The following is a 17,944-nucleotide window of genomic DNA, read 5'->3' on the forward strand; positions in this document are numbered from 1 at the left end:
ATATATGTAACATTTCTCAGTTGCAATCACATATAATCATGGCATTCAAAAGTGGCATCTTGTTTATTGATAACAGCTTCATGATTGGCCAGTTTGGGTTGTGATGACAATAATGGTTTGTGAGTGTTATGTGCATGTTGTTTAAAGACCAAGCTAAACTATTTTTTATATCTTGATACTTGACTGAAAAGTTATGCGTTTGCACATACATTATAATTTGTATACAATATCTTTTCTGCATACATACTTTATTGTTTGCATATGCCGTATATGTAATACACACATAAATCATTGTACATCCTCCATTATATTTCATGCACGTATGCAATAAATGTCAAACACATGAAATACCAAATTTACATATAGAAAACATGTTGTATGACTTTGTGGTAGTGAACATGGTTGTAGGGTGTATATAAATTATAGATTTTTATTTCACAGGTTAATTTAAACACAGCTGTTGAATACACAGCCACAGTAATTAACATTCTTTGTTTTGCAACACGCGAGTGTGTAATTTACTTGACAGTTAAATGGAAACACAGCCCCTTTTCTCCCCATGTGTGTTTCTGCTTTTTACGCCATATCTCCTTCAAACAACAGAAAGCCTCCAAATGTTTCCGTTCAACTGAAGCCCACAGCTCATTAAGCCTAACCTTTACACTGAATGGAGAGTACCACCACCCACTCCCTCTGTCCGGCTTCTTTTTTCTCTCCTCTCCCCTTCTCGTCTGTCCACCTGCACTGATAAACTTACCAGTGGTAAAAATGGGAAACAGATTTATCAGCAGATGATGATTCTACACACCTACAGTTGATGTAAACTGATGTGTAACATGACATGCTGACAATGGAGTTTATATGACTTAGACACATACATTTGAATTTGCACTGAAAATGGATAAATAGCTGCATAGATTTGCAGATTTTGGTGATACTTTTCTGTGGTGTCATCACTGTAATGGCCTCACATTACATGTAGTCATGTGATTCATTGTTAATACAAAAACAAATATTGATTAGTGGAGCGTTAAGCAGGTAGGATTACAGGGAGTGGAGGTTATATTCCCAGTGTGGCCACTCTAGCTAAATATGCACACATTAATTTTGCTGTATGGCTCTTTGAATAAAAGTGCCCATTGTGTAACATATGATATGTAAGATGACTAAGGGTTTTTTTTTTTAACCAGTTACTTCATGACCGCTAATGAAGGATAGAAAACCATCTTAAAATCTGTGAGCGTCTTAAACAAAACTTAACTCCTTCTCTTTCCGATGGGAAGAAGACATGTGCAGACAGATTAAGAAGTGGGTTGTGGATAAACAAACACAGATGCAGACGGTAAATGGCCTGAAATAAATGTCTCTTGCTCCTTAATCCCTGGGCTCAGAGTATATATAGGCCCTGTCTCACACCTCTTCCTTTGTGTCACATCCACTTTAAAAACATAGACTTGCACACATGAACACACACTTGTTCTCTCTTCTGGCACTTATTTATTCACCTGGCAGGGGAATATCAATCCACAATGGAGCAACATAGCCTGACATTCTTGTCAAGAGAGAACAGAAACGTTCAGGCTCTTGTTTGTCATCTGTCAGGTTTGAGTCGGGTAAAAGATTTGTACACATAATTGGATAATTAACTTTTGTTCAACCCTCATTTATCCTGGGAATGGTCCCTCAGAAGGCTTTCTCTGTTTCCTGCAGCCCTCTGCTTCACTCGCATTCGGTTACACACATACCCATCTGGGATCTTCCTAGTACAGCCACAGTCCCCTAGTGCTGGTTTCCAAGCAGCTGATGGTTAAAAGTCCTTTTTACAGAGACTTTTTGACAGCAGCATTGGATTTATTCAACTTCACAGCCCACATTCTGCTGCTTATTTTGGGATTAAAGCCAACAGTCTGTTGGTTTCAAGCCCAGCTCTCCAACCTTAAGGCTATCACCACTCACATAACATTTAGTTTCATGATTTAAATGAGAATTACATCAACACATGTGCAGGGATCAGTGGGAAAAGGTACATACAGCACATTGAACCCTGAGATGGGAACATCCATAACAGTGGGACATTTATTAGGACAAAGATCTTTTTTGGCTTGCAAAGGAGCTGATGCTGTGATGTTCTGCTTTCAGTCTAGTGCACTATAATTAAGTTGGCCACTCAGCAACACTCATCAATGAGAAAAGGGCAGCGACTTCCAGTTTTTAATTTTAGCAAGAGCTTTAGCACTGAAAGGTGAATTAAGCAGTGCTGAAAGAACACTGCCCTTTCAACAGCCTTATTATTCATATAAGGATACACGGATTATATTGTATTTTCCTTAACTTGCATGGACTTTGATGCATCTGAACATCAGTGTTGCTCAGCCACAATCTCAATCTCATGTTGGGGACATTGTTTGTCTGAAAAGCCATTTTCACTACTTATTTCAAAGAATATTTCCTTATGAGAAATGGCTGCAAATGTTATCAGGATAAAAATGACCATATCATATGATAATGGAATATGTGATAAATGCTGTTTGTGTTTGTTAGCATTCATCAATATATATCATTTATATACTAGATTTTTTATTTGGTGGGTGTGGAGTTTTGTCATCACTGTGAATTTTCAGGCATGCTTGTCATGCTTATCTTTGGACAGAGCCAGACCAGCTATTGGCCAGTGGTATCAATCTTCTCACCAAGTCTTAGCAAGAAAACAAATGAGCACATTGCCCAAAAGTATTCCTTTTAAGTTTTTGAAACAAAATGATTTATGAAACCCTAATTGAGAAATAACACTTACCAATAAAAGCTAGGCGGGGTTGGACTCTGTACCTCTATATGTCTAAATGACGTCCACTAAATTTTCAGCCTGCACTGTAACGTTTTAAGGTCATCCCTTGCAGTCATCAGGAACGGCAGCTTGTTCCGACTTCCCAGCAACTGATTTGCAGATTTACCAGGTGATAATGTCAAGCCTGTTGGCAGTAGCTGGTGATGAGTCACGTCCAATGATGATTAAGCCCCCTCACTTCCACTGCTTCACCCTTTCCCTGCTCTACACCATGCTCCTTTTCTCCTCCTATCTTTTGTTTAATACTAATCCTTTTCTTACCCATGTCTCACACACCACTATCACCCCCCTCCCCCCAATATTTCCTCTTCCTCTCTCATTCTCCATGCTCTCATCTGTCTTTATCCATCTGTCTCATCATCCTCTAGATCCTCTACCTCTCCCACTCTCTGTGCCAGGCTCTGTCTAAATTTAGCTGGGTAAAACCCTCGTAGGATCCCTTGTCTTAATCAAAGCGCTTCACCGACCTTCACAACACTCCAACTCCCAGTTGGAAACAATAACCGAACATGGGTACAGCCCATCTTGTCTCAATATCTGGTTGCTGTCTGCGGTTTTCGGTTTGTCTTCTCTCTGTGTCCTTGGAGAAAGTTTGAGAAAGACTGAAAGTTTAAAACGCTCACACCGAATCTGACCTTATTCATTCATGTATGAGCTTGTATTTGTTTGAGTATCATGTCGGAAGAGAGAGCGAGTTGTGATTTTCTTCCAAGGTATCTCATTCCTTTCATCATAGTATATGTCTGTCATCAGCACTGTCACAAACCCCTCTCTGTGGGTGTTGGTGTGTGTCAGCTCTTTGGTATCCAAGCACATGTGAGGTTGGAAAACGTCCTTGTAAAATGGTGACTGACTCCCTGGCTTTTATGAATCATCCATGCTGCTGTTTGCAGAACTCGTCGCAGTAGACAGAGAGTGACACAAACAGCCATGTCACATTCATTTGAAAGTCGCAGAAAGCTGCTGTTTTATATAAATACTATATAAATACACCTGTCTCGTTAGTGTTAATTGCTAGGCGATGTTAGGAAACAAAAGTGTACCGGCCCCGCTAATTTAGACCCTGTGGATTTGTGATGGGTGTGGTGGAGCTGCTGAGAGATCTTCTCTGATGACTAAAGGAGACAATCCTCATTAAAAAAACTTCTAACTAAAGCTGCAACGACTGGCTCTTGTCACAATCAGTTAATTCCAAGCTAGCAGCATGGCTTTATGGATGCCAGTAGCGGTCTGCTGGTTGGTCAGTCAGTTGGTCCGCCCCTTTTTGTCCAGATGGAAACAACTATTTAATGCATTGTCATAAAATTTAGTGCAGAAATTCATGGCCATCAGATGACAAATATTGTTATTTTAGGTGAAATATTTTAATAACTATGGCAGAGAACCTGTTTTTTCTCCTTCCTGGTTTGTTTTTTAGTGGATGGATTGCCATGAAATTTGGTACAGATATCCTTCAATGGCGCCCAGATGATGAATGCCAATGGCTTCAGTGATCTCCTGACCTTTCCTGTAGCGCCACCATGAGATTGACTTTTGTGGTTTTGAGAAAAATGTCTCTACAGCTATTAGACAGGCTGCCACAAAATTTGGTACAGACATTCATGTCGCCAAAGGATGAATCATGACTTCAGTGATGCTCTAACTTTTTAACTAGCACCATCAGCAGGTAAATGTTTACAGTGCTTTGATTTGACTGAAGACATCTCCATCAGCCCCAACCGTACTGTGAGTTGTGCGCTAATTAGCAAATGCTAGCATGCTTGCACCCAAAACTAACATGATGAACGCAGTAGACATTGCCTGCTAAACATCAGCATGTTAGCTTTGTTATTGTGAGTTTGTTCACATGCTAACATGAACACAGCCAGCGGCTATACCAAAGCACATTTCCACACTATTCAAAAAAAAAAAACAACTCCTTAACAGCAGTGACAGAAAAAGCATGCTGCAAGACTTTTTCCTATCCCTCTATATTATGAGGTATAACGTGAACCAAGCTACCTTGAAAGGCAAACACAGGCATCTGAAATGTATTGGTTTCTGGGTGTTAAAGTTGGAGCTGCCAAAGTTTGCTTGTGTACCTTTAAATAAAGCCAGCAACACATTTAATGACTTGATGGCCTTTCAAGGTGACTGCTGTAAGGCATGTCGGCAGGAAATACTTTAGAGATGGCCACTTAGCAGTAGTGAGTTAAATTAACATATCTGGAGGTTATTCCAAATTACTTAAAAAGAGGGGGTGAGCTCTGCACAGTAGCTGCAGGAAACATGTTGACCATGTGTTTTTGAGGCAGTTGGAAAAGCTTAAAGAGAGCCTGTTGTGATGTGCTGATAACGTTGGTGATGACTTGCTCTGAAGTGGCTAAGGATGACCGACTGTCTGACTGAGTGGGTTTTCAGCATTTCCTATCGGCAGCCATCTCTCTGGCTCTCAGTGCCTGCTCTCTCTGGTTTAACTGATAGAGCCGTCAAGCTGGAGAAACTCCCACCTCAAGTCCTCCCAGCAGGGATGAGTGGGAGGGGTCATGTTGATAGCGCTGGCACACACACATACACACATACACACACAAATGCACTCACATCTGTACTGTGTCCATCATCATGTCTGAGGATTGACTGGATTTCTGTTGAATTGGGAATGCAATTCACTAACGGCAGCAAACCTTAGAGATGGAAGGAGCACTGGCACCTTTTTTTTCCCGTTGGTCTCCGTCCATGTGTCTGTTTCCTTCTGTCCTTAAAATCATCCCTTTCATTACCACTTCTTTCATCATGTCAGTCACAGTTTCACATACACTCTGAAATATCTCTAAAGTACACTCAAATATGCTTTGCTGCCTTTTTATAGTTTGTTACATGCCACTGAGATTTGTATGCAGGTGTATCATTCACTTCCTACTGTTTAAGCATAAAGTGTAAGAAGGTGGCTCATGCCTTATTTCCCTTGACTGTGTTGCTACAACATTCCCTCAGTCCTTCTCCCATCCTCCTCCTGTCTTCGTTTTTTTTCACTGTGAGTTGAGCTTTGACATTTGGAGAGAAGTGGTTTTTCTGCCGCATGGCTTAACATGCAGGTGATCTTCTCTGAAGCCGGAATTTTAGCATAAACCCTGCTGTTGATCCAGGCAGAGGCTTTCACAAGGGGTTGGGAGGGGGGCAAAGAAGAACAGAACACCTGGTGAGATGTCAAATGAGGTGTTTACGTCAGAGTGGAGGCTGGTTAGAAACATGCTGACTATTACCTCTTCTGAGAATCACAGTATACCAAGTGTGTGTGCCAAGTGCTGTGTGGGACAGATGAGTGTTTGTGTATGTGTGTGGTTCCCATAATACACGTCTACTCTGTGTGTGCATTTGCACAGCTACAGTTTTTTATTTCTCATATCTCATGCAATTGTTTATCATCAATTTTATTTCCACTACAAGCAAAAGGATATTAAACTCCAATAATGGCTGCAGCACTTGAATTACAGCCCCCAACAGGGCCTTCAGCCTCTAGAGCCCTGTGTTTAAGTGAGTACCTGGGAATATACACAGACAAGATGGCCATGACAGGACAGATTTAGCAGTGCTCTGAGATGATTCTTCTTCCATTGCAAGTGGCAGCGCTGTTAAGATCTGGGCAGGGAATGCATCACAGGTGATTTTAAGGAGGAGATTAAGGTCAAATTATTGTACTTGAAGAATAAACAGCACTGAAAATATTCCTTAAATTGGCCTGGCCTGGGATTCAGCATGTGATTAGAGGTGTAATTGGAACTAAATTAGATGTTCAAGGAGCACAGAGTCTTGGGAAAAAACAGTTGTGGCTCACTGACTTGCACAATTGTTCTGCAGAAAGTCCCTGTCTTTTCAGCCTTGAATGTTTTTCAGTGATTGAATTAATAGACTATACAATGTTATAAGCAGGTTTAGGATATGCAAACATTCTATTGTTATGTTTAAAGCATGACAATCATAAAATGACAAATACACATCCAAACACAGTCCTCCTGTTGAGTCTGCAACATAAAATGTCTGCACAGGCCACCAAACCCCTTCTGACATGCCTTGGTAAACCCCTGTCCCATTACCATGCATTATGCATGGGCCTATCTCTTAAGTCCTATAAATGTAAAAGCTTCCCTTGAAATAGAAGATTGCACTGGTGCCTTGTCACAGTGACGTTTTAACTACGTAGAAACATTTTATTTTACATCACTGTGTGGATTCAGAGAAAATTTTTAGATCATATTGCATGAACCAATTTTAAGAATTCACACTAATTACTAACAATTTCTTCACATCTTTGTCTTACAGAAAGAATGGCTTTGCCTCAACTGTCAGACCCAAAGAGCCATGTCAGGACAGCTGGGAGACAAGCCACCTCCATCCATGGCTTCCCCAAAGAAGCCGCCACCTGCTCCTGCTCCCTCTACCACCCCTGCTGCTGTAGATAGCAAACCTGTAGTAGATGCAGCAGCCCTAACCCCACCTGCTCCTGAGACCAAGGTAGAGCCCACAACCATCCCCACAACTGATGCATCAATTTCACCTGATCATGATGCCTCTCTTTCTGTTAGTGCCCTCCCTCCTGATAGCACCCCTCAGGAAACACCACAGTCAAATGAACAAAAACAGCCACTAGCACCTGAACCCATGTCTGAGCCTGTAATTGATCCTGAACAAGAAGCTCTGGTTTCAGAAGTTGTACCTGAGAGTGTCCCTGCAATCCCAGCAGTTGACCAACAGCAAAACAGCTCTGAGAAAATAGCAGAGGACCATCCTCACCCTGAGACAGAGCCATCTAATTCTACTGAACAAACACAGAGTGCAACTGTCAGTGTAAGCCCAGCAGTTGAGCAAAAGAGTAGCTCTGAGAAAATAGCAGAGGACCATCCTCACCCTGAAACACAAAGTACAGCTGTCAGTGAAATCCCAGCAGTTGAGCAACAGAGTACCTCTGAGAAAACAGTAGAGGACCATCCTCACCCTGAGACAGAGCCATCTAATTCTGATCAACAAACACAGAATGCAACTGTGAATGAAATCCCAGCAGTTCAGGAACAGAGTAGCTCTGAGAAAACAGTAGAGGACCATCCTCACCCTGAGACAGAGCCATCTAATTCTGATCAACAAACACAGAATGCAACTGGCAATGAAATCCCAGCAGTTCAGGAACAGAGTAGCTCTGAGAAAACAATAGAGGACCATCCTCACCCTGAGACAGAGCCATCTAATTCTGATCAACAAACACAGAGTGCAACTGTGAATGAAATCCCAGCAGTTGAGGAACAGAGTAGCTCTGAGAAAACAGCAGAGGGCCATCCTCACCCTGAGACAGAGCCATCTAATTCTGATCAACAAACACAGAGTGCAACTGCGAATGAAATTCCAGCAGTTGAGGAACAGAGTAGCTCTGAGAAAACAGTAGAGGACCATCCTCACCCTGAGACAGAGCCATCTAATTCTGATCAACAAACACAGAGTGCAACTGGGAATGAAATCCCAGCAGTTGAGCAACAGCAGAGTAGCTCTGAGAAAGCCACAGAGGACCATTGTCACTCTAAAATAGAGCCATCTAATGTTGAACAAGCACAGATTGCACCTGTCAGTGAAATCCCAGCAGTTGAGCAACAACAGAATAGCTCTGTGAATGCAACAGAGGACCATTCTGTCCCTTTGGAAAGTGAGACGCAAAATCTATTGACTAATACAGGTTTAGACAAGACAACAGTTCCTGCTGAGGTAGAAACAGAGCCAAATCCCAAGCTTACTCAGAGTGAGGCTGCAGCTCCCCTGACAGATAATGAGAAAGTGGAGCCCACTCCAGAAAATCTTCCAGAAGTGACAACAAATTCAGCTGAGCCAAAGCCGGTCTTGATCCCTGAAGCAGTTACACAGAAAGTTTCCGTTCACCTTGATTCAAAGACAGATTTTGCAGCTACAGATGTAAAAGAGGAGAAAACAAAAGGGGTAGAAATTGGTAAGCCAACTGAGAAACCACAGACAGATGAATCCCAAGTTCCTCCAGCAGTTACAGTTAACACAGATTTGAATGTGGAGCAAACAGACATCACTAAACAACTTGAGGCTGACAGTGTAGTGTCTAATGTCAAGAATGAAGTTACTGTAGAAAAAAAGGCAGACACAGAGGCAGTAGCAGAGAAGCCAACACTCACAGAAGATGCTCCTCATCCTCTGATAAGGGCTGTAGAAAATGTGTCTCCCGTAGACCACGCTGACAATGTTGAGGTCTGTAAACCTGACAAGACCCAGCAGGAATTAAAAGAGGAGTCAGCGAAATGCATAGAATCTGAAAGTTCTTTAGTAGTGTCAGAAAAACGTCATGTCCCAGCTTCGGAGGAGAAAAGTCAGGGTAAGGAATCAGAAAACAAACCCACAGAAAAAGAGGAGGAACCTGCACCACTTAACCTAGCAGATAATTCACCTCCTGTTGCTACAATTGAAGGAGAAACCAGAGTTTTTGAGAAAGTAAATGAGGAGAAAATTACAGAGACAAATGTTTTTGAGGAAGTTGATACTAAAGGGGAAAAGGTTAAGCAGGAAATACATGAAAAAGCTTGTGAAGAAACAATAAAGGACACTGCTAAGGAAAAAATAGTTGAGGAGAAAGTTGTTGAAAAAGAAAATGTTGAAGAGAGGGCTATTGAGAAGGTTGGCACTGAGCATAAATCATCTAATTGCGGAGCCTTTGAAAATGAGGCAGTTCCGATGAATGCAGTTGCAGGGAGGGCTGCTGAGGTGAAAGCTGACGAAGGGAAAGCTTTTGAAGAAGGAACAACTGAACAGAGCACAACTGAGAGGGCAAATGACCAGAAACCTATAGAGGAGAGGCTTCATAATGCAGAATCAAATCTAGCACCCTCATCTACTGAGACAGAAGCAGCTCTGACTGTTGCTGAAGAAATCCCACAAGAAGAGATACAGACACATAAAGAGATAGAGGCAGGAACAAACTGTGAATCATCACCTGTAGAGGTTGAGACACTATCATTGCCAGAGAAGTCAGAGGACAAAGAAAAGCCTACAGTCAAAGCAGAGAGTGTAGCGCAGAGAGAGGAAAAGCAGACACCTATAGATACCATGTTAAAAGAAGACGATAAATCTGAGGAAGCAGTGGTTAAGTCTGTTCCCCTACCTCCGGATTCTAAAGAGCAAGAAAAGGTCAGTGTCAAGGAGCCAGTGCAAAGTATAGCGATGGTGTCATCCTCAGCTGTTATTAATGAGACGCAAGTAAGAGATCAAGCCTGTGAGGAGAAGCTCATTCAGGATGAGATAGAACAAGAGACAAACTGCATTGCTGAAAATCAACATGAGGTAGAGAGGGAGTTGTTAACAATGACGGGCAGTGATGAGAAACAGCTCGAGAAAGTTGCAGAGCTGTCAGTCAAAGAGGAGGAAGCAAAGCTTGACAAAAAAGAGGGTGAGCCACAAGCTGTTGCTGGCAACATCCAGGAAACTATTCCATTATCAGAGGCAAGCACGGCCTGTGACAAAGACAGCACCGCAGAGTTTGATGCAGGAGAGAATACAGTATCAAAGAAGGATGAAGTATCAGAAACAGCTTTTGAAAATGGAGGTGCATCTGTATCAGTAGCCTCAGTCCCTTTAGCAGAACCTGAAATCCCAGTCTCTGTAGTTAGTGAGCAGGACAAAAGCCCAGAGGAGAGGAACACTAATGTGGAGGAGAAAGAGGGGGCTAAAGTTCAGCCTCTGGGAAAACCCAGTGATGAAGATGCAGTTGCTGAGGTGACCATAGTATTAGGCACAAGTAGTGGTAGATTATATGACTATCTTTGTACATCATTTGTTTTATTTCTGTTATATTTTAACAAATGTATTTGTAGATGTGGAGGTCAGTTACATGGAAATGCCTAAAGTGTTTGATTGCAGACCTTTCTAAAGAGCATCTATATGAGGAAAAAACTTATCAGTCTTTTTTCAATCCAACAGGTGAAAAAGGTGGAGACCTTGAAAGAGCCTGGAGATAAAGAAATGAGTGCAAAGGAGAGCAGTCCCACCAGCCCATCAGACCTAGCAAAGTTGGAAAACACAGTCCTACCCATTCTTGAGGCCCAGGCAAACACACAACCAAAGGATGAGGAGGAGAAACTAACAGACACCCTAAAGACCAGACGTAAATTAGAGGTCCTTCCTCTCTCACCTGATTCACCTAGCTCAGAAGATGACAGAGAACTATCTGAGAGGAATACCAAAGGTACCACAAAGAAAAAGCTCCTTGTTCCCATGGATGTCAGGGCAGATTCCCTGGATGATAGCAGTGAAAGCTTTGGAAAAGAAAGCCCAATGTCAGGGGATGATGAGGAATTTATTCGAAAACAGATAATGGAAATGAGTGAGAATGAGGATGCTTCCCCCTCTGATGAGGAAAACCTGATTCGGCGAAAGATCAGAGAGAATGAGAAGAAACAAATGGAGCAGAAGAAAACAGACGTTGTTGAGAGGAGCACATCAGGAAAAGCCAGGCGACTTACTAAGAAAAGCACTATAAGTCCAGATGATGAAGAGGATAAACAACTCCGTGGCTCACTGGATAAACCTGACATAAACATAGAGGAGGGACCAGAACCAAAAGAAAAGGAGCATCAAAGTGGTACTGCAGTTCGAAAATTCCAAAGTATGGAGCTAAATGCAACCAGCAGCCCCATGCGCATAACTAATGATGATGGAGAGCCTGAAATGGAAAGCCTTACAGACTCTCCAGATGATCGGTCTAGAGGTGAGGGGTCATCCAGTCTACATGCATCCAGCTTCACCCCTGGGACATCTCCAACATCCCTCTCATCACTGGATGAAGACAGCGACAGTAGCAGTCCCAGCCATATCCGCTCTGATGAAGGTAAACAACACAGGAAAGCCAAACACAGACAACCTGGTCAAATGCTGCCAACTATTGAAGACTCTTCCGAGGAAGAAGAGTTACGGGAAGAAGAGGAGCTGCTCAGGGAGCAAGAAAAACAGAAGGGCTCAGGGAAAAAATCCAAGAAAGACAAAGAAGAGATTCGAGCCCAGAGGAGACGAGAGCGTCCGAAAACACCACCAAGCAACCTTTCCCCCATTGAAGATGCCTCACCAACTGAAGAGCTGAGACAAGAAGCTGAAATGGAGGAGATCAGACGGTCATCCTGCTCTGATTTCTCCCCCAGTATTGAATCAGATCCTGAAGGGTTTGAAATTCATGCTGCAAAGATTGCAGCAGTCCAGAAAACATATCAACTGCCTACATCAGTGTCTCTTCACTCCCCAACAGATGATCAAAATACAGATAAACCACAGAAAAAACCTCTTAAATCTGCTGATGAGGCTTATGAGGAAATAATGCTGAGAGCTAAGTCTCCAACACTTGACACAGGTGAGATTCAACCAGGAAAAGAGTCCCTTTATGGAGGCATGCTCATTGAAGACTATGCCTATGCATCTCTTATTGACAATTCAACAGTTGATTTTGGAGAGCCAGAGAAGATTGTTGTTCCCACTCAGCCCAAAAAACTGAGATCACCAGATGAAGTTTATGAGGACATGATAAAGAAGAGGAAGGAATTCAGGCAGCTGGAGCAGGAATATCAAAATATGCAGCCAAAAAAGGAAAGCACTAATCCAGAAATTGTGTTGCAACCTGCTGAAAATACCTTCTCTAAAAGCAGTCCAGTAACACTGGCCAAAGATGGGAAGCCTTTGTTAGATGCTGAAACTGCCTATGAAGAGCTAATGAAAAGAGTGCTGACTCCTGGAACAAGTCCAACTCAGCAGGAACCAGATGTAGAGGCCACTGCATCTAGAAGGGCACTCCACCCCATCCCAGACTTAAAGGTGACACAGTGCTCTTCAGGAGAGTTGTCCTCTGATGATGAGGGTATAATTAAAAAGGAAGAGGAGATAACTCCAGTATCAGACACAACATCAGCAACAGAAACTGAGCCTGTTAGTGTCTTTTCCGAGTCTTCTCCATCATCCACATGGGATCATCAATCTCAGCCCACAATCATAGCATCCCAGCCTGATGTTGTGGACTTATCTAGTGCACTCCCAAGAATGTCAACCCCTGTCATTGCCAGTGTATCACCTTTGCCCACAGTGCCCCAGTACACACCCAGTATTCCCAGCGTAGTCTCAACTGCCCCGCCTGTGCCCCCTAAGCCAAGTGTCCTGCGTAGGGCTAATTCTCAGGAAAAAGCAGAAGTACCTGTTGCACCGCCACTGCCTCCTCCCACCCCACCAAAACCTACTGTTTTTCCTAGGAAACCTCCAGTTCCACTTCCACCTCAGGCTTCAGCAGCTCCAATCAGACCAGAGACAGTGGCTATGACAACAGCCCAAGGACCACCTACAAGACAAGCAGTTACACCAACATACAAACCTCATGTTCCCCCTCCTGTTCCCCCAAAGCCATCCATTCCTGCTGGGATTGCCGATAGCCACAGACCAGGACATGGTGTTAAACCACCAATTGCACCAAAGCCTGGCTCACAGCCTTCTTCACCTGCCCATGTCCCACATCCACCAAGACCCACTGTACTTCCCACTGGTCCTCCTGACATAGCCCTAAATCTGAGCCCCTCTTCTGAGAGTAAGCCGTTTCAACCCTCACCAAAGTCTCCTTCTTCTCCAAGATATGCCAGCAATCTTCGTGACACGTATGTGGTCATCACACTGCCATCTCAGCCCAGCTCTCCAGTAGACGGTGTCTCAACTCAAGCTCCCAGTAGCCATGGCCCAGCATCTCCTTCACACCAAGCTCAGCCCCAAAGTTATCACCAACCACAGCCTCAAACTCAGTCATATCCACAGCAGCATCCAAAATCAACTCCTCAAACAACCAGGGTGCCTCTGGCATATACACGAGTCACAGAATCCATTGAAAGCCAAGAGATTTGTGGCCCAGAAAAACACGTATCCAGTTCTTGTCACATAATTGAGGCTATATCTGCCTCTGCACAGCCACCTGTGGTTTTGCCTAACCTCATCTCTCAAGTGGTCACCACAGAAGTCCAAAGGACAACTGTCTCGGTTGTTCATGAAAGGACACCACCACCAGTGCCAGCTCCAAGGGCAAATGGTGTCCCAATCTCAATGGAGAAACCTAAGCCCCAAACGCCAGCACAGAATGGACAGGCCTTACAACCTTCTGAGGTGGTAGATCTTAGGACTATGAAGGTTGACCCAGAATCAGACATGAATGGTGTGGATCTGTCTGCTAGCCCAGACTCAAGACGTCAGTCCTTTGTGACTGATGTCAGTCGTCAGAACAGTGCAGTGCAGTCACCTGTGGTCAACCTCAGTGCTGAATCATCTACTGTTTCTATAGTGACAGATAGTATCACCATTGTGACCTGTGCTGCAACAATTCAGCGATGTGACAATGTAGATACCTCTCAAGCATCTTCAGTGCCCCTTCAGCTAACAAAAAATAAAGCTTTTGAGCCTGTTTCTCAAATTATATATCGACCAATTGATTCTCAGCCCTCCACTCATGTTGGTACAGAGATTCCTATCAACCTCTCTGTTGGATCAAGCATAGGTGGAGGAACTTTTCAGACCACCCCTGTCACTATTGCACCAACTTCTGTTGCAAGTTGTGTTGCCAATGGATTAAATACGGGTACAACCACAGTGGCAGGAGCTGTTGACCTTAGCACAACAAAACCATTCAACACTGTGGTATCAATGGATGGTGCCTCAGCAGAAGTGGTTACAGCTGTAATCACAGATGATGATGGCAAACCAGTGGATCTGACTGCAGGAAAAAGAGCTGTATGCTGTGATGTTGTCTACAAACTCCCATTTGCTGGAAGCTGCACTAATCAGCAACCTACTACACCTCTGCCTGAAGACCGTTTTGGATATCGTGATGACCATTATCAGTATGATCGATCACCTTATGGCATGAGAGGGTTTGGTGGAATTAAACCATCGATGTCAGACACAAACCTAGCAGAAGCTGGTCTGTTCTTTTATAAGAGTAAGAACAGCTATAATTTCAGTGGCACCACAGAGGGTGCAGTAGATCTTACCTCAGCAAAGATTTCTGATGCAGGTCAGTGCAGTGACATTGCAGACCTGTCACTTAAATGTCACTTTGAATTGCCACCTCTCATTCATGGCTAACATGGGTTTTTGCTTTTTGTTTTGTTTTGCATGGACGATTCTTTTTTTTTTTTTTTTTTTTCCTGTCATCATCGTATTTTTGCATGTGCCTGCATGCTGTTACTGTACATCTTGTTTATGCTTGTTGCACCTCTCAACATTAGAAGTTTTTTTTTTTCCCTTTTTTCATAATTGGGATAAGGCATGACTTGCTTCAACATTAAATAAGTCTGCATTGTTTGGACTCAACTGATATTTTTGACTTTTGACAGGTGAAGCTGTTGACTACTCCAAGAAAGGGACTTACGCAGGAATGACAATTCCACCATATTCCCAAGCCAGAGTTACAAGTGCTGTTGGTACACTCTTTGGTACAAGCAGTGTCTTGAGGTCATCAAATGGCGTGGTCTATTCCTCTGTTGCAGCACCAATCCCATCTACATATGCCATTACCACACAACCTGGATCCATCTTTAGTACAACATACAACACCCTGTCAGGTATGCATACCAGCGACACCATGCCTTCCCTGTCCAACCTCCAGAACTTGCCACTCACCCGGTCACACAGTTTCCTGTCGACCATCTCCACTACTGCAACAGAAGAACAAGGAGATGCCCCACTCAATTTGGAGATCTCTAGAGGGGGTGCTATTGCTGCAGATGCTGTCACCACAGCAACAACTTCTTTATCCCTTGACACCTACACTGATGCATCCCTGGAGGCCATAGCAGCTTCACTAGAAGCTCTGTCTTCACCCATGGTTCCTGGGGATGGCCAGTATCAAGCAGAACGTGAGAGGCTAGAGATGGAGAAACTCAAGCAACAACGCCTGGCTGAGGAATTAGAGTGGGAGCGCCAGGAGATTCAGCGGTTCCGTGAGCAAGAACAGCTCCTAGTACAGAAGGAACTGGAGGAGCTGCAGGCTATGAAGCAGCAGATCCTGGCCCAACAAGAAGAGGAAAGACAGGCTCACCTAATGATGCAGAAAGAAACCTATGCCCAACAACAGCAGCAGCTTGAGCAGATTCAAAGACTCCAAGAACAACTGCGTTTGCAACTGGAAGAGCAAAAGCTTCGTCAGATGTACCCTAGTGGGGACATACCAGGGCATGGCTTGCAGGAGGCACTTGTCTTAGGACCTGATGGCACAGTGCTGGCCCGAAAAATCACAGATAGTGGGTGCCAGACAGATGATGAGGATGAGACAGTCAGCAAAGCTTACACAGCAGGGAGAAAAAAGAGAAGTGCTAAAAAGAGTGTTGACAGCTGTGTGCAGACTGATGATGAGGATCAAGAGGAATGGGAAGCTCAGACTAGAAGCCGACAAAGCCGGCCACGCACGGCCAGAGGTGATAGAGGTGGACAGTCAGAGATGTCTTTTCAAGCACATACTGAGATTTCTATACAAACAGATACAGAGGGGAACATTAGCATGGATGCCAGGATGGAGCTGTCTGACTCTGAAAGGACCTCACCAAAGAAACGACCTACCCCCTTAGAAATAGGCCAGTCTCCTAACCTCAAAGTTGATTCCTCTACGCTTCAAGCCCCTCCTAAATCTCCAAAAGTGCTCTATTCCCCCATATCCCCATGTATATCCCCTAGCAAATCCCTTGAATTTGTGTCCTATGAGAAATCACTGGGTGATACAAGCCCACAAAAGCTAAGAGGAACTACCGATCCATCAAAAGCCTCTCCAGCAAGTCCCAGAGGACCAAAAGCCATGCAGAGATCCATGTCTGACCCTAAGCCCATGAGTCCAACAGGAGAAGAAAAGGCAACATCTGGCACCCAGTATGGTGATAGCTATACTGTAAGTACTATAAGTAGCACTTAAATTAGAAATGTTGTGTAGTTGTTTATGGAGAGGTATTTTGAACTTGAGCAAATTTCTCACAAGTAAATATTTGTACAGTGCAAACAAGAAACAAGATAATCTCACCATATACCTATACTGTATGAATTCTGTTTTCAATATCATTCCTGTGGATTAATACAGTCCAAAAATTATTGCTTCATAGTCAAGCGTCTTGCAACACCAACAAAACTGTTCTTTTTTATGTCACGCTCATGTAGCACAAGTGACATGATCGTTCAGTGGATAGCATTCCTGCCCCACAGCAAGAGTTTGCATGCTCTCTTCCTGTTTGCATGAAGAAACTTTCACATCATACTGTATTGCATGCATGTTAGGTACTGGTAATACGGCTACCATTTGTGGCCTTAGAAATGGAAATTTACTCAGCTTGCTTTACCATGACTGATAAATGTTCCTAAACCGTTGGAGGAATTAAACACAGAGGAACAACTGAAAAAAACCTATTTAATAGATAACATAGAATGATGATTTAATATAAGACATACTTATTGTTGTCACAGAATATTTTTCTGGACCTGGCACACAAGCAAATGTAGTTATACTTAAATCAGTCTACTACTTGGGATAGCAGATAACAAATAACATTCAGTGCTATACTATCCTGCTGTTTCCATCCTGTAAATTGGTGTGACCTTAGCCCAAGGGATGTACCAAACCTCACATTAGACATTAACAAAGTTACCCAGTGCAGACTTGAACGTTCATACCAATACAAACTGTATGTAAAAGCTTAAATACTGCTGCATCTAACTTTAACAAATACAGAACACGTTTCTACTGAAATACCGTATTATTTGTGATGAAGACATTCAAAGTAATATTTGAACTTTTGAATTTTTGTTTGTTGATGTACATAAGGGAACCTAGACTTAAAAGAAACAACTGAACAGGTTGTGCGTACCCACTTAGGTATCCTATGTTGCTCCTGGCCTTCATGGGGTATGGAAGTCAGTTTTCTACCTGGGTAATTCACTGCTGAGAATCTCATACACACCCTCTTATACATACATAAAAGGATGGGGAATAAGCTGAGCTTGCAGGAAAATATTGAGCTGTCAGAGATCCATAGAGGCTTAATGTGAATAAATTACTTCTTTTGAGACCACACT

The 17,944-nt window shown here is 43.2% G+C and overlaps 1 protein-coding gene across 2 annotated transcripts in view; it reads left to right on the plus strand.

Annotated features, from left to right (window-relative positions):
• The window catches only part of pcloa (piccolo presynaptic cytomatrix protein a), a 58,674-nt gene that overhangs the window by 13,525 nt on the left and 27,205 nt on the right, over positions 1-17,944 (plus strand). For both annotated transcript variants that reach the window (XM_071501926.1, XM_071501927.1), the window contains exons 4-6: positions 7,145-7,336; positions 10,802-14,903; positions 15,226-16,769. In XM_071501926.1, the coding sequence (XP_071358027.1) occupies positions 7,145-7,336; positions 10,802-14,903; positions 15,226-16,769 (5,838 nt within the window). The remainder of the gene's footprint in view (positions 1-7,144; positions 7,337-10,801; positions 14,904-15,225; positions 16,770-17,944) is intronic.

The sequence above is a fragment of the Trachinotus anak genome, unplaced genomic scaffold, assembly GCF_046630095.1.
Source record: "Trachinotus anak isolate AG129_WGS33_773 ecotype Australia unplaced genomic scaffold, CSIRO_AGI_Tana_v1 ptg000018l, whole genome shotgun sequence".
Lineage (NCBI taxonomy): Eukaryota > Metazoa > Chordata > Actinopteri > Carangiformes > Carangidae > Trachinotus > Trachinotus anak.